General features: G+C 43.9%; 1 protein-coding gene across 2 annotated transcripts in view; it reads left to right on the top strand.

Moving 5' to 3' along the window:
• SSC4D (scavenger receptor cysteine rich family member with 4 domains) overlaps positions 1 to 26030 on the top strand; it is a 105989-nt gene that overhangs the window by 41876 nt on the left and 38083 nt on the right. The window contains exons 2-4 of one of the 2 annotated variants that reach the window (XM_083171161.1): positions 4343 to 4404; positions 5164 to 5343; positions 24496 to 24528. In XM_083171161.1, coding sequence (XP_083027287.1) covers positions 5217 to 5343; positions 24496 to 24528 — 160 coding nt within the window. In that variant the 5' untranslated portion in view covers positions 4343 to 4404; positions 5164 to 5216. Of the gene's footprint in view, positions 1 to 4342; positions 4405 to 5163; positions 5344 to 9042; positions 9146 to 24495; positions 24529 to 26030 lie in introns of those variants that run through there. The other variant, XM_083171162.1, reaches the window with a different exon arrangement.

Here is a 26030-nt window from a genome sequence, read left to right as displayed (position 1 = left end):
TCTTTAATTTCACAGTTTTTTTCAAATTACATTGAATTGGCTGTGGATAATTAGATATAAAGGGGGAAATTAAATAGGATGAGAGATTCAGAAAGTGAGAGATTTGGTAAGAAATCTACAGTTTTTAAAGCGGCAATCATTTACATTGCAAAATCAGTTTGATTTTGAAGTGTAAATGATTGCCAATTTAAAAAAAATGGAGATTTCTTACCAAATCTCTCACTTTCTGAATCTGTCATCCTATTAAATTTCACCCACAGTGTCTAGTTTGACAGTCAATAGGTCTAACCCAAAGGTTCGACATGCAATAGGTAATTGACGTGAAAAAGACACATTAAAGATCTACATGAGTTTTTCAATATTTTTGGGTGCCAATGTCGACATGGACCCCGAATTAGTCTAACATGTACCCTTGCATGGCTCGCTTTGTTCTCCATGCTTCAGACTCCGTGCCTTGCTATGCTGAGCACACTATTATGTTCTCCTTCCATGCTTACATGGATCGTAAAGTGAGAACAAGTTGGTTTAAATGTATGAAAAATGCATGTCGACCTTGTCATGTCTACCTTTTTCATGTCAACCTTTTGACCCTGTCGACCTATTGCATGTCGAATTAGCGTGTGTTCTACCTGGCTCAACTCTTTATTCTTTTCCTATCCTCTGGGATCTTCCCCTCCTCCTTCAAACACACTCTTGTCTCCCCAATTCTCAAAAAAACAAATCTGGACCCCAACTCTCCATCCAACTACAGGCCCATCTCCCTTCAAGCACCTAGAACGTCTGGCCTATAATCGTCTCCTAAACCACCTTACCGCTAACTCCATTCTAGACCCCCTCCAATCTGAGTTACGCCCTTTACATTTCACTGGAACTGCCCTGACCAAGGTCACTAACAATCTACTATCGGCTAAATCCAAAGGCCTCTTCTCTATCCTCCTCCAGCTTGAACTGTTGGCTGCCTTTGACACTGTTGACCACCCTCTCCTGCTCAACACCCTCCGCTCCTTTGGCATCACTGGCACGGTCTTCTCCTGGTTCACCTCATACCTCTCTGATCGCTCCTTCTCTGTCTCCACGCCAAGCTCCTCCTCTCCTACTACCCTTCAGCCAGTCAGTGTTCCCCAAGGGTCAGTCCTTGGCCCTCTCCTCTTCTCCCTCTACACCACCTCTCTGGGCACCCTCATGAGCTCCTACATCTTCCATTACCACATTTATGCTGTTGATACCCTAATCTATCTCTCCTCCCCCGACCTATCCCCATCACTCCTGTACAAGCTCTCCGAATGCCTCATGGCCATCTCAGCCTGGATGACCCAACGCTTCCTGAAACTAAACATGGCTAAAACTGAACTTCTAATTTTCCATCCCCTGAACATACCCTCTTCTCCCACTATCTCCATCAGCATTGGTGAAACCGAGATCACCTCCACTGACCAAACACGCTGCCTCGTGTCATCATTGACTCCTCCCTCTCTTTCACCCCCCAAATTCGTGCACTCTCACAGTCTTGCCGCTTTCACCTCCGCAACATCTCGTGCATCAGACCATTCCTCTCCACTGACGCGACCAAAATTCTCATTCACTCTCTTGTCATCTCCCGCCTTGACTACTGCAACATCCTTCTCTCTGGGCTACCTCTAGCCCGCCTTGCCACTCTCCAATCCATTCTTAATGCCGCTGCTTGGCTCATCTTCCTCTCCCGCCGCTCTACCTCCGCCTCACCCCTCTGTCTATCTCTTCACTGCTCCACATTCCTTTCCGAGTTCTCTTTAAACTCCTCACCCCCCACCTACAAGGCTCTCTCCTCCTCCACCGCTCCTTACCTCTCTTCACTGATCTCTATCCACACTCCCTCCCATCCTCTTCGCTCCGCTGCCACCTGACCTCTCACCTAATCACCTCCTCCCACTCCCATGTCCAAGACTTCTCTCGCGCTTCCCCCTGCACTGGAACAACCTCCCGCCACCCATCAGGCTTTCTGATTCCGTTACCTCCTTCAAGTGCTCCCTCAAAACCCACTTCTTCTGACTAGCCTATCCCTCCTCCTCCTAACCTCTTTCGCTCCTCCTATCCTGCCTACCCTACCCCTCCATCCATTCCTACTTATCCTATTGTTTTTCGTTCGTCCACCCACCTCCTTTTAGTCTGTTATCTCTTATGAGTAGGGCCCTCCTTCCTCACGTACTCACCCTACCTCTTTACCTCACCAGTGCTCCTGCCCTGTTCTTCCCTTCCTCTACTTCATCTTCAGTCTCCTCAACAATTTAGACACCTACTTCATAATTGATGCTGATTTTAGTTCTACCAGCTATACTCCTATTTATGCTGTAATTTATCAACACACCCTGTACGTTACCTTGTCATTTGTTTTTTTGTTTGCTATGTACAGCGCTGCGGACACTTTGTGGCGCCTTATAAATAAACAAACTACTACTACTAAAAATCTAGATTCTAAATGAAAATCCATTTGTTAGGGCAACATCTTTTATCGGCAGTATATAAACATGCATTTTCCATAGCACACGGGGTGAAATCCTTATACAATCTGGATTTGTGTTCCTATTTTAAATCTGCATACAAATAATGATTTATGAGTTTCAAAATGTACTTTAGGAGTCTACTAGTTCAGCGTAAAAAAGACAAATTTGTTGACTTTTAGAGGGTTGAATAATTCTGTAAGATTCCAAGTTTCCTTTAATGACTGTGGTTTTGCTCAAAATCGATATCTATGAATTGTATAGGTTTTTCAAGTATGGCAGGTATTCAATGCTTTCTATGGGGAGCTGCAGCGAATCCTGTGTAGGATTCGCTGCACTTTCTCCCCAATTCTCCTTGTAGGGAGATTCGCCGGGCAGCCGCCCGTTCTCCCTATTCAACGCCTCAGAGGCTCTCTGCCCCTGGCGGCGAATTTTAACCCCCCCGGCGAATGCCGCCGGGGAGCTGGAGGACGGCTGCAGGCAGCGAGATGGAAGCCTCCCTGCCTGCGCTGGACACTGCGGGGGTGAAGGAGGGCTGTGGGGGACACAGGGAGAGCCCCCAGAGCTACAAGGGGGCTGTGTTAGGGAGCCGCTACACACTGGTCCCGATCGTGCATGTGTAATGATCGGGATGAGTGTGCAGTGAATATATGAATATTAATGAGCGGCTCCCGGCTCGGCCCCTGCTGGTGAATGTGTAAAAAAAATATATATATATATTGTTTAAAAAAAAAAAATGAAAATATATTGATGTGCTGCAAGCAGATGAATAAAAATAGCATGCCCCATCACAGAAAAAAAATCAGATTTTTTGACACCAAAATAAAAATAAAAAACGCTTTATTTTCAAAGATCACATTCCAGTTCTCCAGAAAAAGATGACGAATGTAAAATGGAGAATCCAGGGAAAATCACTGGAGAAAGCAGTTCTCCACTTCAGCATTGAATACACTCTCGGCGAATTCCACTAAAAACCCCATTGAAAACCACTGTCGAATCGCGGAGAATCACAAACAGAGAATCGCCAGACATTCTCTCTTCATTTGCAGAGAATTGTGTCCATTGAATAGGGCGAATTGTTTTTCCAGTGAGAAAATTCCCTGTAAACCCGGGGAATTGACTGATTCCCCAGAAAATATGGAGAATCAGAGGCATTGAATACTGGCCTATGTGTTATATTTCCCATAGACCAAGATATGTCTCTGTCAAGTTTCACTAATTTAAATAAATTACTTTTGAAGTTATAAGAAAATCTTTGGGGCCAATAGTGAAGTTTCCTGTACATTGTTGATTTTGCACAATATTTTCCCACCTATAGGGCATTTTTAATTAGGCGTAGACTTACCGCTTAAGGCTGCATGTGCCCTGTGCAGTAAACCATAGGGTACAGTAATACATAATTAACAGTGGCAGCACTAGAGATGGAGCTGAAGCACAGTCCAAAATACTGATAGAAAAGCCACACCAACTGCATCACAAACATCGCTGGTCGAGACTCACTGGAAGCACAACGGGTGCGGTACAGGGGTCCGACAGTCAGGATCCAGACAGTCATTAGCCTGACGTCAGGATCCCGACTGGCCGGACCCAGACAGCATGGCGAGCACAACAAAGCCACTTGCGGGTTCGCTGCGCTCGCCACACTGCGGGCACGGTTTTAGGCTTTACCTCGCAGCTCCTAAGGCTGTAAGGATAACGGAACCCTCTGGGCCTTAACATACTGCATATCGGCAGCTGATGGAATCGGTCAGTGATAAAAATTAGCCATACTGTATTACTTGGAGATGCCCCATTTTTATATGATTTTTGATTCATTACTTTAGGATCCTGTCTGAATAAACCCAAATTTCTCCACACCATTATAGATGTGCCTGCTGTGGACGAAACACAGAACAAATGCCTTAGGAAGAGCCGAAGACATTTTGAAGTAAGTTTACTTTGAAAACGAACAAATAAATTGAATAAAAAATTTGTACCAGCTCAAAATAAAATAACTGCCCTGATATTTTCTGGATATTAAAAGATTATTAAACTAGGTTTTTACAAGGGCATGCCTTACCACAGTATATACGGTAAGGTCATACAGTACTTTATTCAGAGTCAGGACCTGATGCTTAGATAGGAGAAAAGCAAATATGAGCAAGTCACTTGGGCAAACTCATATTATACTGCAGGTATTCCAGATTTAAAATGGCAGAGACTTCAGAAGTGTATCCAACCTCTCTTTTTGCTATACCCCAACCTCAGAACTAGACCCTTAATATTAATTGTAAGCTGAGACTTTTTTCAGTCTCAACTTTTTTTGCAATCCACATCTTTCTCTGTCACATACTGTATCTAACTTGAGACATTCTGTGACTAGGGTGAGACCGAGGCCGGAATAAGTGTAGGATCTTGTAAAGTTGACATGAATGCAACTGTAGTGGGGTCTGGTATATTTTATGTCAATTTATTATGTTGACCAGTCATGTCCATCCTCCAAATCACTAATTCCATCAGTTTATCAGACTTTTGCACAATTCTAAAAGCAAAGATTGGCACTGCTCCATAACAGACATGTTGTACTGTATGTACTGTAATTGAAATAAGATTTTTTTTTTATTAATAAAATGTTCCACAATTCTCTTTGGTTTCACAGTTGGATGTATGTAGATTAAATAATAATAATAATATTTTATTTTTTCAGGTGTGGGGACTTCTCCCAGAATTTGGGAGATTAATGATAACTGGTGTTATAATATGACAGCAGAGATGAAAGGAAGTCCCTACTCCTTGTTTGAGCATCGAATATTGAAACTAGTTCTTTGGGTGCTGACTGCTTACCTTGTCCCAACTACTATTATTCTTCTTGTACTTTGCCCATCAGGTGAGTATTTTAAGTTCTTATGCACTGTTCTGTGAAATATGGTGTTTAATACACATTCTGGACTGGAAATGCTGAAAGACAAAAAATAAGTGATTGGACCTGTACTGTACATGCACAATTACTGACAAACAATTATCATTCTATCATCATCATCATCGTTATTTAGTGCCACAAGTTCTGCAATGCAGGAAACAGCTAAAATATATAAAATACAATAAAACAAATAAAAATTAGACAAATAAATGGGATAAAGCATGTTAGTGCGTAAACAATATACAGTATGTATATATATATATACTGTTGCATCATATGCAGTATTTTAACATTTATTCAAAAAAGTGATGTATATTAGCATAAGTATAGTTGATAGAGTTATCAGATAAGCTCCTTATGTTAGTTAATTAGAATATTATTGACTTCTGAAAGACAGGATTTGAGGTGGCAAGAAGACATGCAATATAAATTGTCAGATAGACATTCAGTAATACAGGTCAACATAGATAAGATATCCAGAGAGAATATATAGGTTTGGGTATCTGTGTGCACAGAGATAAATCTGTAATTCAAATAAACATATTCATTTTCCAATGGTGGTATAGATAAAGAATAGCAGTAGACCTAGTACAGAGTCTAGAAATTAGAGCGGAGGTGGATCAGACAACTGAACACTAAAGTAGTGGTTTAATAAGTAGTATGTGATTGTGAACTAATTTAGGACCGTGTTTGGGAAGACTTAGGCAATGTAGAGTGTTTGTGACAAGACAGGAGTCAACATTGTCAGATGTAGCAGAGAGGACCTGGTGTCTTAGTAGTGGCCTTTAAATGTAACAGTTTGAGAGATATCAGTAATAAACTGTTGAAGAGCTTGGGTCAGAATTCGATTTTTACCGCAGAGTTTAAGTATTGATTGCTCTTATAGCAAGCATGAATAGAGATGGAGAGATGCATCTGGGCAGGAAGTGTGACGAGAAGAGGTGAGTACAATTGTGGGTTTGAATGAAGAAAAGATGCCCAATGGTGCAGAAAGAATGAAGCTAGTTCATGGTTAAAGAATACGTAACTATTGTGTGCTAAATGTTGTCAATCTTGACCTTGTAGTAGAAAACTCAGATGTAGGGAAGTGAGCAACTCTGGGGCTTTGGTCCTGGAAGAGAGATTTTAAATCCATTAAAGAGGTGTTGGAGTTGGAGGTATGAGTAGACAGGATATATTGTACTTATGGGCCTGATTCAGAAGTGGGCGCTAATGCATTCATAGCTGTGATTTCTTATGGATTCGCAGCTGCATTAATGTAAATTCTAGTTTCTACCTTCACCTTGTTCACAGATATGTCTATAATATGCCCACTGCCATACAGTATCTATTGAGAGCAGCTGTATTTGCAACAGCAGTCCCGGTGTACACTCAGTGGTACACATACACCGTAGGGGTTTCTCTTTTTGCACATGCACAATAACAATTTGACAACTGTTCAGACATCAACACGGCACCCACCCGAATAAGGCCCTATGTATATTTGCTTAGCAGTGTCTGGAGATTTAGCATAGAAGCTTGGTGGAGTACAGAGCAGTTAAGGTGGTGGAAAATAACTTGCATAAGATCTACCAAAGAGGAAAATGAGTGTTCTAAAAATCAGACAAAAGACTGGAGATAACAAAATCAAGGCAGTTGCCATCACATTGAGGGCCTGATTCAGGTTGGCTTGCTAGGCGGTGTATATTCGCTGCCTAGCGAGCACTTTAACACTACGCTGCCAATTAGCAGCACCCCCGGGCACCCAAATTCCTTTGCTAGCATGCTAGGGGATGTGTTCACTGACACATGCCCTCACATGTGGCCACTAGCAGGAGAAATTATTTGATGGTCGCTCAAAATTGAATGATTTCTCCTGCCTTCAGTAGGGGCCCGCCTGCGTTCACAGGGGAACGCCCAGCATTTTCATGGGGACGCACATAAAACATTGGGCGTTCCCCTGCTCCGGGCCAATGGGGTAGATCACCGGCCAATCAGCTCCTATTTAAACCCAGCCTGTAACTTAACAGTCAGAAGCTGATTGGCCAGTGATAAAGTACCAGACACTTTATCACTTCTCCTCCCTTATCACTGCTTCATAAATCTACCCCAATGTCTGCAACCGCCCGTCCCTTCTGGAGCGGACGGCTCAGCGAGTGTGAAACTCACCAAAGCTGATCACCCACGGGGTCTTCACATGCACAAATACGCACATGCGCAGACCCCCCCCACCATCAGAACGGGTCCGCATTTGGCCCCGTCTGATCAAAGTTGAATCAACTCCTGAATAAAGAATAAGTTCCTTGAGAGAGTTCAAGAGAGAGAAGTTTCGAAGCACAAAAAAATGTGGTTAATCAATATGGATGTTGAAATCACACATGATGCTGGTGGGGATGTCAGAGTATGATAATTGCGAGAATTGGGCAGAACAAAAAATGTTAAACCCTTGTTGTTATAATCCAGGCGAATAATAGATCTCAACAACTTCTAGATAGCATTCAAAAGATGGGAAGATACAGTAAGGTTTACTGTATATTCAATTACAGTTGAAACTGCCATCTTGTCGGAAAGACCGCAGTTTTCGACTGATTTAGGTCGGAGGGGGTTCCGACCTATTCAATCCTGGCTGCTTTTTTCCACACTGGTCAGAATGCTCCGACCTGTAGGAAACAAGGTGACTTGGCAGAATATCCGCAGATCCACCTCCGCACCCAAATCTGACAGGTTTTGGCCTTGTTTCCAGCAAATTCAATCCGACATGAAAAGATGTTGGATTGAGGCAGGGGGGATGATGCCAGGTGAGCAGAAGCAGCTCACCCGGTGCTGTCCCTCCGCCCACAGTCAACTGCCCACCTCCAGTACCCTCCCGCCACCTCCTGTCGCCGGACGAGAGCAGGTCTACCGGCGCTGTCCCAGCTCCCACTCTTCCCGGTAACTTACTGCCACCTCCTGCATGCATACCACTGCCTCCCACCGATGCGCGCACCCGGTCATAGTGTTGACCGGGTGAGCATCAATCAGCAACCAAATCCGGCATTCGGATTTTGCCACTGCATTGAATAGGTAATGTCGGATCCATTCTGTCAGAATGGATCCGACACTATTTGAATATACCCAAGTAAGTGAGTGAGGAGAAAGGTGCTGTTCAATTCCATCTCTTTGTATGCTTCCAAGGCTGGAGTGTGGAGGTCACTATGTAAATTTATACTGTACTGTGTACTGTAATTTTGTTTGAGAGGAAGAGATCATGGATAGATGTTAATTTGTTACAACCTGAGCATTTATTCAATAGGAGACAGTTGATGTGTTTTGGCTTTTCTGGAGTTCTCTAGTGTCCCGAATCAGAATAATGTGCATTGGAGATTTAAGAACTTGGTAACAGTTTGAAGATATTGCAGTTTACGGAACTTAACATTGGAAAATAGTTTAAGTGTTTATTAGTGGAGATTATAGTGGGAGAAGACAATATGGATAAAGGGGTGTGAAGCAGAGGTTTAAATTACAGTATATAGCCATTTGAACAATTATTCCATGGAATTATAACATGAAAAATAGATTTGTATGCATTGTGAATGATTTTCATTGAGGTTAGAACTGTGTTTCCCAAATCCAATCCTCGTGCATCCCCAACAGGATTTCTTTATGTACATGTGATGTACTGAGTCAGTAATTATCCTGTTTCCACAGATAGAAATCCTGAAAACATGAACTGTTGAGGGTGCGTGAGGACTGGATTTGGGAAACTCTGGGTTAGAGAATATGTTGCAAGGGAATAAGGCAAACAAGAAAAGTAAGTAACTAACAAGTAGAGAGATCATTCCTTTATAGGGCGGTGCATTGCCCAGCTAGAGGAATTATGCAGAATATGGATATAACAGCCAAAGATTCCTGTTTGTAATGCTCACTGCTCATAATTCTACCCGCATTGCAAGCATGGATCTAAGGGAGTGCACAATGGAGTGAGGCTTTGCCACTGCACATGCAATAGATTCACACTGGCCATTTACAGCAATGGCCTTGCTAAAACGGTCACAGTGACGATTGATTTGTAAATTGCTTCACAGTCAGGGACCCGCCGAAGACCCGGGGTTTTGAGGCGGTGTAAAAGGGTTATAAATTACCCTTACACTCAATCGGGTAGTCCCCTGTAGCGTTTTTTAAAAAGGAATCCTCAATCCATAGAAATGACAAATATAACAAACAACATATAAAAATAACTGCACTGAGGACAGCCTTACTATAACATGGATTTATTATCCATATATAAAACACTGGCCAGTGAACATTTAAAAATATCACATAGACATACATAAATTAACTAATTAACATAGAAAAGGGATAGTTAATTGGTTAGCAACTTAGATGTTGTTAAAGTGCCTTGTGATAGTTACGATCAGTGGTGACTCCTACCTTTTTGGGGGAGGAGGGCTGCCTCTGGCCGCAGGCACCCCCCTCCCCCTGTCACCGCAGCCACCGCTGCCGCTCTCCTCCTGTCCCCGTCGCCTGTCCTATGATGTACTGCACATGCAGCCAGCTTCTATGGGCTGCTTCGGCAACAGCCCATAGGAGGTATCTTGGTCCCGGCACCTGTACAATATAAATGACAGGCACTGGGACCAGCGCATGTGCAGTACCGATATAGCTGAATTTGCACGGCAGCCCACAGAAAGGCGTCCCGGAGAGAGGGAACACCTCCCAATGGGACTGCCTTGGTGACTGGCAGGTCTGACGTCCAATAGGAAGTCACTGCCAGTCACAGTGAAGCCAGTGCAGTCTCTCAGACTGCATCTGGCTTCACTACAGTGGTGGATTTTACCTGGGGGGCTGCATCCCTGCAGCCCATAGGTAAAAACCGTCACTGGTTACGATCTGAGGAAGCGACTGATACCGGAGAGGAGGCGGGGAAACGCATCAACGTTTAATATTGTTTAATACCAATACTTATCGGTTTATTTCCAATATCTATCTGGAATACAAGGAGGCTCTCACTGGTACCTGGACACACATCAAGAAAGATATTTAAAGCCTGCTCCCCCAGCCTGCGAAGCAGCGCCGTGCTGTTTGCACTAAATCACACTACCCAGGAGATGCCACTAAACAGGACCTAGAGAGGTATCTTATTTGTCTTTTCCAGACAAGTCAAGACTGGTAACGTTATAATAATTTTTATTCTATATTTTTTTTTTTTATTAAATTTTTTCCCCTTAAAAGTATTTTTTTGTTTACTAATATACCAATTGCAACTAGGGGCGGACTAGATGGGCCAAATGGTTCTTATCTGCCCTCAAATTCTATGTTTCTATGGAGGTTATTCTGATCGGAGCGACCAAACGTGCGTACGTTCGCCATTAACGTACGCTAGCCGTACGCGGCCGTTAGGGTTAGGTCCACCCACAAATCAGCCGCTTACGTACGGGCAGAAATAACGCAGAAGGGGAGTGGCGTACAAACGAGCGTACGGCAACGTACGCGGACGGCTCAGCCTTGCACTCCGACAACAGGCGTACAACTGAGCGTACGGCGCCGTTTACGGACGTCTTTCGTCCGTCTTCCCACCGACTTCTTGCGTAGATCTGAGCGTACGCCAGCTTGCACGGACGGGTCCCTATTGTTTTCAATGGAAAACACAGCTTGTCACCGCTCGTGAGAGTGAGCGTACGTCCGTGTACGCTGCCATACCCTTCACATATATGGACCTGCAAATCTTGCCTTTCAACTACAATTCTGACAATTGATTAATTAATCTATTTGTTAATCTATTATTGTTTTCTATTAACTCAATTGTCTACCTTAATAAAGACCTAATAAACCAACATTTGAACCCTCATTACATGTATATTTGTTATGTTTTAATGTGGCATTTTAATCACTATCTATGTGTCCCCATATTGCTGTTACTTTTAAATCAAGTTATGTTGGTGTTTCAGTATATGTACTAAATTATGTCCATAATTACTTTGTCCACAATGTGTAACATGTATACCTACCCTGATGTTATGTGTGATGTTTTAATCTAACAACATTAAACATTCATGCATTTTCACTATGTGTTATTTTACTCAAAAACACATACATTCACACATCAATCATTACCCCTCACCTCAAATTACAAGTATAACTTACAGTACACATCTGTATGTACCTACCCTTACAAGCCCTCTAACATATTTCTGATTAAAAACACAGGAAATTTCGAACTGTACATAAACTTTTATTTATAACACAAATAATAAGGGGGGGGGGGTTAAAAAAAATTAAATGCGGGCCTCCAGAAGGCCAAACAGGATCTGGAGGTACAGGAGGGTGAGAATGATCTCCCGCATTAGGGCTGCCACCTCCTCCTGCTGCTGTTCAGTGTCTGTAGTGAAGGGATAAAAAAAAAAAATTAATATATAACATACACAAATGTTTGTTGTATTTGTACATAATAAAAAGTTCAGAGTTATGTGTGAAGGCCACATACATTTTGAAACTACATTGAAGATGGGTCTGCTGTAAACACAGTACTAAAAAATAATATGTTAACACACACATACTGTACATAGTAAATAACATTAATTCAATTACTCCTTCTTGAATGTATGTATGCTGAGACCCAATTGGTAGTTTGGTTTTGGGGGACTGTCCTCTAACCTCACAATTAGGCTGTGCTATTTAAGGGTTATGACATTGTTGTGGCTTAAGCCAGGGGTTCCCAATCTTTTTTGATTCACGGCACCCTAGAAAATCAGACTTTTTTTCACGGCACCCCTAGGTCAATTTTTTTTATTTTGATTGGGTTTATATGCGATTCTTAGTGGCAGTTATGTGGTAAAGGGCAGGATTTGCTTCTGTTGGTACACATTCTATGATTGCCAACTACCAGCACTGGTTTTGCTCATAAATAATTAACCACTAATAATTTGAGTTGGTCCTAGACCACCAAGCCGTGGCACCCCTACATGTGTCCTGAGGCACCCCAGGGAGCCACGGCACACAGTTTGGGAACCACTGGCTTAAGCACTCCTTACTATTTAAAATTTAGGACATTGCTGTACAAATTATAGGCCTACAGCTATGTTTGTAAAGCATGCATCCGCATGGCCTCACACACTATTAACAAAACAATCTCTACATTTATGTTGCACATCATGCTGGGAACTGGAGTTACCCAACACCTGGAGCCACATTACTACCACACCACTAATGTCGGATATCTCATTGGATGTACTGTTATGTCAATTATTCAAGGGGTGAGGCATGGCCACACTCAAAAAAACCACCAAGGGGACCCTTGTTCCTGGAGAAGGACAGGACACACCTCATGGTCGCCCTGCAGTGATATGTTGCAACTAATGTTGATGTTGGATACACATATGTGGTTGTTGTGATTGTTTATGTGTAGAAATGTGTAGGTAAACATTAGACACATTATTTACTTACGGCTACTTGAGCCATCCTGGTCGCCGCTGGTTGGGTGTGCGGTGGTTGGGGGGGTCAGGAGCAAGGGGGATGGGATTGGAATTTGGATGCTGGTAGTGGGTGTGAGTGGGGATTGGAGAGGTTTGGGGGTGGGTGGTGGAGAGGTGTAGGGGGGTTGGAAATGGGGTGGGGAGGGGGTGGGGGTAGGGGTGTGGGTGGGGGTAGGGGAGGGGGTGGGGGTTGGGGTGGGAGTTGGGGAGGGGGTGGGGGAAGGGGATGGGGAAATTGTGTGGGACCAAGCTTGAGCCATTGTCTCGGCCTCCTCTTCCTCCTCCTCCTCTTCCTCCTCTTCCTCCTTCTCCTTTTCCTCCTCCTCTTCTTCCTCCTCTTCCTCCTCCTCCTCTTCCTCCTTCTCCTCTTCCTCCTCCTCTTCTTCCTCCTCCTCCTCTTCCTCCTTCTCCTCTTCCTCCTCCTCTTCTTCCTCCTCCTCTTCTTCCTCCTCCTCCTCTTCCTCCTCCAGGGCTGCCTGGTCCCGGGCTGCCTGGTCCCGGGCTGCCTGCTCCCGGGCTTCCATGCGTGCCCTTGCCCGTGCTGAAATGTTCATGTTGATGGCATAGAAATCGAAGATTGGGTTTCATAAAAAAGGGGGAAAGAAAAATTCACATTAGTCATGCTCATAACCTTCAAAATTATCATTGCTGTGATATTTCAGACATTTATCATGCAAACTAATTGATATCCTACACCCAAAAACTGAGCAACTACTTAAACCCCCCCCTATACACCCCCTATACACCCATATACACCCCATATACCCCCCATATACCCCCATATACCCCCATATACACCCCATATACCCCCCATATACCCCCATATACCCCCATATACACCCCATATACCTCCCATATACCCCCATATACCCCCCATATACACCCATATACCCCCCATATACACCCCATATACCCCCCATATACACCCCATATACCCCCCATATACCCCCATATACACCCCATATACCCCCATATACACCCATATACACCCCCATACTCAGGAACATATTTATAAAAAGTACACAAAACATTGCTAAAAAACGCTGACATACTAGTAATCAAAACTTACATCGGGCAATATGGCGGCGAAGGCTGCTGAGAAACACTGGCTGGCGCCGGCGCAGGTCTGACCAGCGCCGCTCAACCTGCCCCAGGCTTCTGCGGACGCCGGTCGTCGAGAAGATCAGGCGGCGGGCAGCAGTATACGCCCGCCGCTTGTCCGCATTGCTAATATATGGGCCCCTGGGCCCCAGGTGACGGTCCATAACGTCGACCAGGGCCAACAGCTCAGGGGTGGAAAAGGGCCTAGCTCGATTACAAGTCATATTGGCAATGGCGCAGTTATTAATTGCAGGTACATATATCACTTTTGGTGCTTGCTGATTGGTCGAAAAAATTGTTTGTTTGGTATTAACTTTATTAATCCCTCTTACATTAACAAACTGGATGCGAATAGAAACTTACGCGGACCGTTCCGATATACACACACCACAACCAACAGCATGCATTCAATGTAGAGATGAACTGTATTTACAGTGTGCGGAAAATAATACACGCAACCCTCTACTTATAACTACGCTGCTTAAAGGGGGCACGATACACCGATTTCCATGGAGAGGAGTACTGTATTTACAGTGTGCGGAAAATAATACCCGCAACCCTCTACTTATAACTACGCTGCTTAAAGGGCCACAATGCGACATGTTGCTGTATGACAATTTCATACACATTACATATGTAAGGAAAGCATTGTAACGTGATGTTTTGAAATGTGACTCACAAAGCATACACGAACTCCAACAGATACCAGCTGACAACACTCATCATTGGAATGACAGGTGCACACATTTCACGATGTAGCCCACAATGCTCCCCAACCTGTGTATGTGCATATACAGGTGATTGATCAGGTGCGTTGAGACCTGCGTAATGTAAGCGGGAATTATCGGCGGGAAATATTGGCGTAAATTTGCATCTACATTGCGTGGAAAAATATACGCCCCCTTGTTCATGGCGGGAGATTAACATATAAATATTCAGTCAGATGCAGCCCACAATTGCTGCAAACATGTCTGACTCAGACGATTCCGCAGCTGAGGACGCTCTGCAGAGAGCTACAGCACAATCCCTGCTTGATGCACTGAACAAGAGGGAACAGGAGCGGAGAAGGAGGGCCCAAGAGAGGAGTAGCCTGCAAGATCAAGCGGGCCCCTCAGTAACAGGCCCTGTTGAACCTCCACCAGCTCCACAAGGGCCAAGCAACCAGCCAGAACAAGAGGTTGCATCTCTCCAAACAGGTGTGACCCAGCAGGTGCATGGTGAGAGAACTGGGGCCACCAGAAAACGTGCTGCAACATCTAGGGTGATGACTGAGCAGGATACCACCACCAGAAAGAGAAACCCTGCATTTGTAGAGGCCGAAATGCGAATTCTAGTGCCCAGGGCACGCGAATGGATTGAATTGGCAACCAGGAAGCCTAGTGCCAGTGCAAGGAGAAACCTTTGGGAGAAGATCACAGAGGAAGTGAACCAGGTGGCACCAGTGGTCAGAAATTGGGACGCGGTGAAGAAAAGGTTAGTGTGTTTGTCAGGGCAATTTTGCAGCAGTCTCCAGCAGGAACTGAGGCCCTTATTCTAGTTCACTCTTTCTGCCCAAATATTTCTTAGATGGACAAAACCATGTGCACTGCAGGTGAGGCAGGTGTTACTTGTGCAGAGATAATCAGATTTGGGTGGGGTTTTACACCTGCCTCACCTGCAGTGCACATGGTTTTGTCCATCAAAGAAATATTTGGGCAGAAAGAGTGAACTAGAATAAGGGCCTCAGTTCCTGCTGGAGACTGCTGAAAAATTGCCCTGGTCTTTGTCCCCCTGATGTCATATGTGTGTACATATGTTACATGTATGTTTTGAGACTAATAGAAAGGTGTGTTTGTAGATAGTGCTACACTTCAATGTCACATGTGAACACAACCATGTCTAATAACCCACATTGATATATGAAACATGCACCATTGGTGTGATGTGAGGTTATGGGCACAGTTCTGCTCATGTGAAGTATGTGATGGGACAAGAGAAAGTGTGTTTTTGAAAGAGTTGTTGTAACATGTTCCATATGATGCTACTGAAACAAGAATGACCAAACTGTGCACATGTAGCTGGTGAGAAACTACACATCCCAGTATGCCATTCCATAGTTAAATTACTCCATAATAACCACATTGTCAAGCTATGGTGGAATGTGTAGTTTCACACCAGGTGGAGGTGCCTAATTTGGCCATGGATGATGTCATTTCTGAATAGTGATGTATGTATGTGCATTTAGTGGCCTAATGAATGAGATGAGACACTGAAATGCCTCCTAATTTAGACATGAATGTGTGTGTGGGACACATATGGCAAAAAAACATAAGAGCACCCACACTAGGAAATGTCACGTAGCTAGGGGTACCACATAGTCCCTTTAATTCCGGACACATATTAATTACACAGGTTCTGTGGCTGGCTGACTTCAAGACTCCACTTCACCTAATTTTAAACTGCCACAGAACCTGTGTAATTAACATGTGTCCGGAATTTAAGGGACTAGGTGGTAACCCTACACGTAGCACAGTGGTGCACATATCTCATGGTGATATTTGTATTTTTAAACTTGTAGGTGGACTGACTTCAAAAGTACACTGAAGAGGAAGATGACTGACCGGTACAACCACAGCATGTCCACCGGGAGAGGTCCTATGCCTGACCATTTGGAGTATACCCCCCTGGAGCTGGACTCCATGGACGTGATTGATGTGGGGGAGATCAGGGGGATCTCCAATATGGACAGTGAGCTCCCGGCGGAGGTCTTTGCTGCTGCTTTTGATGGTAAGTCACAGTAATGCATTGTATTTAGAAAGATATTTTTTATTGCGTATGTGATGGTGACATTGTTTTCAATTCTTATCCTAGCAGAAGCAGAAACCCCGGATGTACCGGCAGCATCTTCCTCTGCAGAGCCACAGGTGGAGCAAGTGGTCCAGCCTCCACCAAGACGTCGCCCCCAGCCCCAGCCACAGGAGACATGGGATGAGAGCCTGTTGGTGACGCTGGAGAGGATCGAGCAGCAAGGGGTGGATGCTGCGATCCGTCAGCAGCAGGTGGCGGATTTTCTGGCGGAGTGGAAGGCCACAAACAAGCTGCAGGTTGAGGCCTTGAACCGCATTAATGAAACTCTGGCGGCTGGCATAGTAAGCATTGGCCAACACCTCAGCCGCCAGAATGAACTTCTTGCGGAGCAGCTGTCCACCGCCAGGTCCCTAAGGGACAATCCCCCATCTGCTGCCCCACCCCAAGCTGCTCCCCAACCTTCCACCTCTGCTGACCCTCCTGTGTCGACTAGGGGAAGACGCCGAAAGCCAGCTGAGCCAAAGGCCCCTGTCCCCAAGGCCCCATCTAAAAGGGGCAAAAAAGGGCCCAAATGAGACCTGGTTCACTTCCTCTGTGGTTGGAGGCCAAAGGTTTAAATTGCACTGGACATCCGCTTCCTGAGTTGGCCATCGATCCATTTGCGTGCCATGGGCATGAAAGTTCGTATTTTGACCTCTACAAATGCAGGATATTTTTTTTTGGTGGTGTGTATCTTGCTTAGTATTCACCCTGGTTGTTGCAGTACGTATTCTGGTGTCCCCATTTCTTTCACCATTGCATTTGCAGGGTAACACATGTTTGGAGATATGCAACCTCTTGTTCTGGCAGTTTTTTTATTTTTGTGTCTATTTTATTTGTTTATTTGATTTCTTACATTAAAGTGTGAAATAAGCTGTGATGCTGAACAGCAAATAAATTTCTTTTCCAAATTAAATCAAAATTGTGGTCTGTGTAATTTCTTGTGGGAAACAAATACTAGATTTACGTGTACTTACTGACCAGGGTATTTTTGAACATTTGATGAAGTGTGGTAGAAGTTTCCCATGTGTAACCCTCTCCATGGCCATTACCATGTTCCTATCCAACTTTTCCCAGCTAATTAGTTTGTGTCAGCACATGTGCAGAGCAACTTCATAGGTGAGAAAGCAGTTTGTGTGCAGGTGAGGTAGCTCCTACAGTAGTAGGTAAAAGCAGGTCCAGAACAATGCTTTCCTCATGGAGTGGGTGAGGCAGAGAAACAAGGGTGAAAAGGTACATTTGTGTAGGAATGCATATGTGTCCTCCCTAAAAAAAGATGTGTGAATGGGCCAAACATGATAAAATAGCTTGTGAACAAACATGCATAACTTTTTAAATATATATGATTTGACAGTGTCATAAGCAGATGTAGGAATCCTTTGTTAGAGAGATGTGAGTGCAATAATGTGATTGGTGGCATCTTACATCCAGAGTGTAGTCAAATCCAATTCATAGCAGATAAGATAGTGGTACAGTTCAGTATTTTGGGTACTATACAAAGATTGTGTGCAAAATAGTGGTCATGGCCTTCAAACATTGCTGAAACATCCTTTGTAGGTGTTAGATGTGGTTTATGTTATTGTATCCTAAATAGAAAACCTATGTTTGTATTAGAGTGAACACGTTGACACATGTCGACTTGTGTAGATTGAGTGTGCTACTGTGTAAAGTCTATGAAAGCACGTAGTGAATGTGTCTAACTGTTTAGCAAATCCCTACCTTAGCGTATATAAGCAGGTCTTAAAAAGATTCTTACCTTAAATTAAACAAACGTTTAAATGTGGAGAAGTATAGAAAGAGAAGCTTCCAATGTGTTTGCGTGCTGTATGTGTGGCTTGCAGGTAGTGAAATCATGCTTTGGACTTAATAGACTGCAGCATTGCTTATTACATTCAGGTGTATGTGTTTGAGTAGTAATTAGCGTTAATTAGCAATCCCAGGCGCACGCTGGCATGCGGTATCTGTAGGGGTGGTCTGAGCTGGCGGTTGCCGGGCGCCTGTCTGGTGTCCGAAATGAACGGTGCTTTTTTGGTGCACACCCCCGTGTACGCCCATATTTACGCCCATTTTCCCTCATTATTTCGGCCGCTCCCATCAACACGCCCCTATGCCGCCCCATTACCCGTACACTCGCGTACAGGTTTTTTCGCACGTTGAGACCCCGGCCGTAAGCGTTGTGGAGTGTTCGCGCCGGCGCATTAGCGTATCTGCACATGCGCAGATCATGAAAAACACCGGGACGTACGCGTACGGCCCGGCCGCTCCAACCAGAATAAGGCCCTATGCAACTAATATCATACCTTTTACTAAAAAAACAAAGCAAAGGAATGGGACTATTAACTCCTATCACAAGGCACTTTAACAACATTTAAGTTGCTAACCAATTAACTATGACTTTTTTATGTAAGTTTATTTATGTACCGTATGTTTATGTAATATTTTTTAAAATATTTACTGGCCAGTGATTTATATATGGATAATAAATTCAGGTTATACTAAGGCTGTCCCCAGCGCAGATTTTATATGTTGTTGTTTGTTAAATCTGCGTATGAACCTGAATTTGACCCAATATCTTTCAAAAATAAAGTATATTTTAGAAATGCACAGTAGACATTTTATAAATAAGTGAATCTGGCCGGTTCCCCAGAACTGCAGCATTAGTATTGAGGGCACTGGATTCTCCTGTTTTTCCAAAGTGCAGAAGCAGTCGGCTAACACCATGCTGAGCCTCTCAATCCAAGAGGATGTGTGGAGCAATGAACCTCCACTCCCCACACATAAATTGATAAATGCTGAGTGGCAGACTTCTTGTTAGTGCTACCAATCAATACTGTTAGTGCTACCAATCAATACAGTGCAGGATGATATTTCCGACAGGCAGATATATCGTCGACTTCCACCAAGATTAGGTCAAATTGACATTCCACATATTCAATGTTGAGGACATTTTTCCGACTGTCTGAATAAATTCCAACAGTCAGAGAGTCCTTGGATTGGCAAAAATAGCTCAACAATCCAGCAGCTGTTTCAATGCAGATTCAACTGTAAAATTGTTGAATCTACACATTTAATTCTTGGAATTTATGACCTTTTAAATTTTCTCCTTTTGCTTGCAACAATAAATGTATTTAGTTATCTTGTCTTGCAGTAGGAAATAAATGTATGTGGATTTAGATAATAGCACTTGATCAACACACCTTACATCAGAAGATGCATAATGTTGCTTCCCTCGCAATTGCCACTTCCTTGATGCAGTCTAATGATCCATGTTATTTCGGTAATACTTTACTAATTTGCACAACAATAGGTGCAACCCATACAGATTAGCTTTGTGCCTTTCTATCCCTTCTCCTATTAACACATGGGTACTTGTGTAATATCCGATTTTTTTATCGGGTCGGAAAAATCGGGTCGATCGCATTGCATAAAACCAATTCGCATGCGATGCGATCGACCCGATTTTTAACATTGGATCCAATGTTAAATGGTCCCTGAGACCCGATTTTACATTGGGTCCTATGTTAAATGCCCCCCAGACCCCATTTTGTTATTGTATACCCACCCTGTTCATACCCCCACTATCCAAGTGGGCATGGAGTTGATTTTATATAGTGTGGCGAGCGCAGCGAGCCCCGCGAGGGGACGCGGAATACATGTTAAGTAGTCCGCGGCCCCATGCGGGGCTCGCTGCGCTCGCCACGCTTCGAGCTCGGTGGCTCGCTGCACTCGCCACACTATATAAAGTCAACTCCATGCCCACTTGGATAGTGGGGGTATGAACAGGGTGGGTATACAATAGAAAATGGGGTCTGGGGGGCGTTTAACATTGGACCCAATGTAAAATTGGGTCTCAGGGACCATTTAACATTGGATCCAATGTAAAAATCGGGTCAATCACATCGCATGCAATTTGGTTGCATGCGATGCGATCGACCCGATTTTTCTGAAAAAATCGGGTCCATCGCATCTGGTTGTATGCCTTAAGTTAAGGCATACAATCAAAAAATCGGGCGTCCAAATTATACACAAGTACCAACACATGCAGCTTATGGGGCATAAATTTAAGGAATGGGATCATTGGGTCGACCTTGATAACGAATCGATATGATTGATAACGATTAGATATGATTGATAACCCAAACTTGTATATATTTACTTTATTATCTTTAAATATAACGGCAACGCTGAAATGATTGCACACTAACACAACCTTGTTATAAAATGTATGACAATGCTTTACTTGAAAAATAGCTTCATTACAGGTATTTGCAAATGCAGACTAACACAAGAAACATAAAATTGATTAGCTAATCCTTAAACAGTAATTCTAAATCAAATCAAAATGGACACCTTTCAGTGATCAGCCATTAAACCTCCTTCATAGTTACCTCCAGCCCCCCGTGCTTGCTTGTCCTTCCTCAACTGCCTTCCTCTTCCTTCTCTAACTCTGATATTTAAACCTTAATCACATTAATAAATGAATTACTCATAAGCATTGAGTCTTATTGGCAAACTCTGCTTTCAATCATGATGTCATAAATAACCCAACACCCAACTTCCTTGTTACTAGGCAAAGATTCAGTGGCCTTGGGGTCTACGCATGTGTGGCCCTGTTCCCATATTATTGATATGTTTGTGGAGTCTATCTGTCTGTCCTTGCTCCATTATACTGTCAACATCACATTCTTAAACTTCTAAAACCAAAAACAATTCTCTATAAGAAATAACCTTTACAGCACTATATTGAATGATCAGCCATTTTATAATGTTATTATGCAAGTCATGATTGCCAAAATGGTTGCTGCTTCTAACAAATACCTGCTGCGTAGCACAAAGGGTAGGCCTCATATGCCGTGGCTAGTACTTTGTGTAACAAGCTAACGCTACCTGCAGCAATAAATAACAATATTTGAGAAAACAGAGTATAACAAAAGCATAGAGTTATTGATGCGTTATTTATGTTTTAACAACCTAAAGATGGTCGACAGTCATTAGGTCGACACCACTAGGTCAACATATTGCATATTGTCATGGGTCTAGGTCGACATGGAACAAGTTCGACAGGTCATTAGGTCGACACAAGCATTAGGTTGACAGTCAAAAGGTCGACATGGGGTTTTTCACTGTTTTTTTACCCGAAAGTCGACACAGTCGACATGGACACAGGTTTAAGTGCACCGCGTCCCCTCACATGGCTTGTTGCGCTCGCCATGATTGGGACACTATTTTAGGTACTCTTTACCTAGAACGGCGCCCGCGATTGGCATCGCGGGTAAAAAATGATGCCCGCGATTTTCCCATAGGGATCAATGTTAAAAGTCAGATTGGACGCGATTTTAGTGTTAAATGCCTCAATGCCCGCGATTTGTACATAGGAAACAATGTTAAATGGGCCACAGAGCCCTAATAGTCCCCCTGAAGTCTTAAATGGCCCCACAATTTTTAACGCCACCCCACGATCAACGTGAACCCGAAGCGTGGCGAGCGCAGCGAGCCCGCGAGGGGCGGCGGTACGCGTCCTCCGACCTTTTCATACCCCCACTATCCACGTCGGCGTGGAGTTGAGAATAGAATAGTGTGGCGAGCGCAGCGAGCCACCGAGCCCGAAGCGTGCCGAGCGCAGCGGATACCTGTGAAGCCTGCGAAGGGACGCGTTTACCTGTGAAGGTATCCGCGTCCCCTCGCGGGGCTCGCTGCGCTCACCACGCTTCGGGCTCGGTGGCTCGATGCGCTCGCCACACTATTCTATTCTCAACTCCACGCCGACGTGGATAGTGGGGGTATGAAAAGGTCGGAGGACGCGTACCGCTGCCGCTCGCCACGCTTCGGGTTCACGTTGATCGTGGGGTGGCATTAAAAATTGTGGGGGCCATTTAAGACTTCAGGGGGACTATTAGGGCTCTGTGGCCCATTTAACATTGTTTCCTATGTATAAATCGCGGGCATTGAGGCATTTAACACTAAAATCGCGTCCAATCTGACTTTTAACATTGATCCCTATGGGAAATCGCGGCCATCGCGGGCATCGCATCGTACCCGTTTTTTAGTGCATACAATGGTCGCGATGGTCGCGATGGGCGCCGTTCTAGGTAAAGAGTACCCTATTTTATTCTCCCACCATGCCCTACTGAATGAAAACCCCATGTCAACCTTTTGACTGTTGACCTAGACCATGTCGACCTAATGCTTGTGTTGACCTAATGACCTGTCGACCTAGACCCACGTCGACTTTGCAGTAAGTTGACCTAGTGACTGTCGACCATCGGTACTTGTGAGTTATCTGGACGCCCGATTTTTTGATTGTATGCCTTAAGTTAAGGCATACAATCAGATGCGATGCGATGCGATATCGCATCGCATCGCATCGCATCGCATGCGACCATCGGATGCGATGACCCGATTTTTCCATAGGAATCAATGTTAAAATGATTCCTATGGAAAAAGGGGTCCTTTTCATACCCCTACTATCCAAGTGGGCATGGAGTTGGATATAAACCTGTGGCGAGCGTAGCGAGCCACCGAGCCCGAAGCGTGGCGAGCGAAGCGAGCCCCGCGAGGGGACGGTATTACGTGTCCCCTCGCGGGGCTCGCTACGCTCGCCACGCTTCGGGCTCGGTGGCTCGCTACGCTCGCCACAGGTTTATATCCAACTCCATGCCCACTTGGATAGTAGGGGTATGAAAAGGACCCCTTTTTCCCATTGAATTCCATGTTAAAATGGACTCAGTCCATTTTAACATTGATTCCTATGGAAAAATCGGGTCATCGCATCGCATCGCATCGCATCCGATGGTCGCATGCGATGCGATGCGATGTGCCCGATCCGACCCGATTTTGAAATCGGGCGTCCGGATAACTCACAAGTACCCGACCATCTTAGGTTGACCAACCTACCGTATCCCAAATTTAAGAAAAACATGAGTACAAAGCCTGGATTTGATTAATTCCATTGCTACTAGCAAAATTATCAGCACAATGCTTTCCTGTCAGTGAGTCACACTTGTCAGAGCTCCTCAGGAGAAATCTGAGATCAGCCTGAATTCTCAATGGTTCCCTTTCGACAAACATTGTAGATTCAGTTGTATAATGGTTCTGAATTGCATAGTCTTATAGGATTTTGAAGCTGGCAGAATCTTTGCTCATTTTTATTAACTGGCTATATAACTGATATCATTCATAGCCTGAAACATTAATATTTTATATATCCAAGAACAATTTTTTTTATTTATCCTATAGTTGTGATGGGCTTTTCAAAAAATAATATTTTAAAGTTGTTAGTAGCAGAGTAAAGAGAAACCTTATTTCAGTAGAGATTCTGAACATGCTGCCAGGACCGGAAACCAGAGACAGCAGATGAGAAGATACAGAAACAAATCATACAATAACAGCTTCAGGAAACACACAGGAACACAGGTTGCACAATAGTGTACAGCTAAAAGAAACTGGCAAGGAATTGAGGCTAGACTAGTTTTTGGAATGCCTGCACCTGGCTGAATTTCAAAGATATAGTATCTAGCACCATACATTCACAGTGCAAGACTAGAAGTAGTCATCTAGGGTCTGTGAGGGATACGTCTCCGCAAAATTTATATATATATATATATATATATATATATATATATATATATATATATATATCCATTTGGATCAATATATACATTCCATTCGATTGAATATAATTTCTAATAATTTAAAAAGTTTGCCTGAATTGTATTTGTATGAACTGAAATCATTTAAATACTTTATTTATTTTTGTTTGTAGAAATTGTATCTGTCATGAGAAGAGAGGAGGCAGGTAAGATTATTAAGTTTGTTGTATATATATGTCCACTTTAGGAATAAGTAAACATTGCATAATTATAGATTTTATTGTTTAATGGCCACTCAATAGGGATCATCATGAGGTAAAATCATAGTGACATTTTATGAATTGAATTTCCCAATCATACCACACTGAAAAATAGTACCCTTTTCTGGAAGTTCCCAAATGCTTCCTTTATATCATCTACATTTTCTTACTTTTAGTTATCCTTTTTGTGGTCAATCTATGTGTCCTGTGAATACAGTACAGTATATGATCTTTGATACTCTAGTTATACTACTGGGTGCTGCACAGAATAATATTCTGCTACTGTTACTATAAAGGTGCATACACACTGAGGGCCAGATGCACTAAGCTTCAAAATTGATAAAATGGAGAGTGATAAACAACCAGCCAATCAGCTCCTGTCTGACATTTTTCAAACACAGTTTGTAATATGGCAGGTAGGAGCTGATTGGTTGGCTGTTTACCACTCTCCGTTTTATCACTTTTGGAGCTTAGAGCATCTGGCCCTGATACCGGTATTTGGAACACGGCTTGGATCCGGGATTTGCCCCATTTACACTGCGTTTTGAACTCCCAGCGTTTCCTAGGATTGGCCACCATAGAATACCTTAAAAAAACCACAACTATACTGTATGTTTTATAAATTTAATACAAATAAGCAATAACAATAAACAGTAGACAGTGATATCACAGTACATAGATAGAGCAGGGAACCTGATGTCAGCTGCTGCTGCAAGATTTTCCTGGTCGTGCAGCCATCACATTGAGTGGCACTCGTAGTGTCTGTCCCCTGAAGTCTCTTCTGGCAGGGAAAACATGGAGGTGGAGCTTGGGGCACTGCAGAATAAAACATGGTCACTCTTTGTAGAGAAGTTGTCAGCCCTGCAGGTGATAGACTGGAGCGTGGTGCCAGAGCCGCTAAAAGATATGCCAGGCACCGGTAAAATTTTGGGGTGTGGCCTAATCAGGAGAGGTGTGGCCACCGCCTCGATTAGGCCATTCCCACAAATTTTAACAGGAAAAGAGTGAAAAAAAAACCATTAGCAGCAACAGCACACACCTACGCTGAGCCTCACGCTGAGCTTGCTGTCAGCACAGTACATGCTTTAGGTGTGTGCTGCTGCTGCCTGGGAGGGGGGATCAAACCAGGGCCACCGCCGGGCCCCTCCAGCAAGCCCACTCGCTTACCCCTCTCGGTGGCCCTACATGGTGCAGGCAAGTGCCTGGGCTTCCGGTACTTTCTTATTGCGAGCAGCCCCCTCAGCCAGGCTTCTGTCGCTGTGCATTTCAAAGCACAGAGAGCTCTGCCAAGCAGTGCTCTTTGTGCTGGCAGCCCCAATTGTCACTGAGGCTGTCATAGTAGAGATGAAGACTAAGGGCCTTATTTTGGTTCATTCTTTCTGACAAAATCCTTCTTAGATGGGCAAAACCATGTGCACTGCAGGTGGGGCAGATGTAACATGTGCAGA

The sequence above is a fragment of the Crinia signifera genome, chromosome 2 (assembly GCF_055691185.1).
Source record: "Crinia signifera chromosome 2, ASM5569118v1, whole genome shotgun sequence".
NCBI lineage: Eukaryota > Metazoa > Chordata > Amphibia > Anura > Myobatrachidae > Crinia > Crinia signifera.
This window is presented reverse-complemented; position numbering and strand designations above follow the sequence as displayed.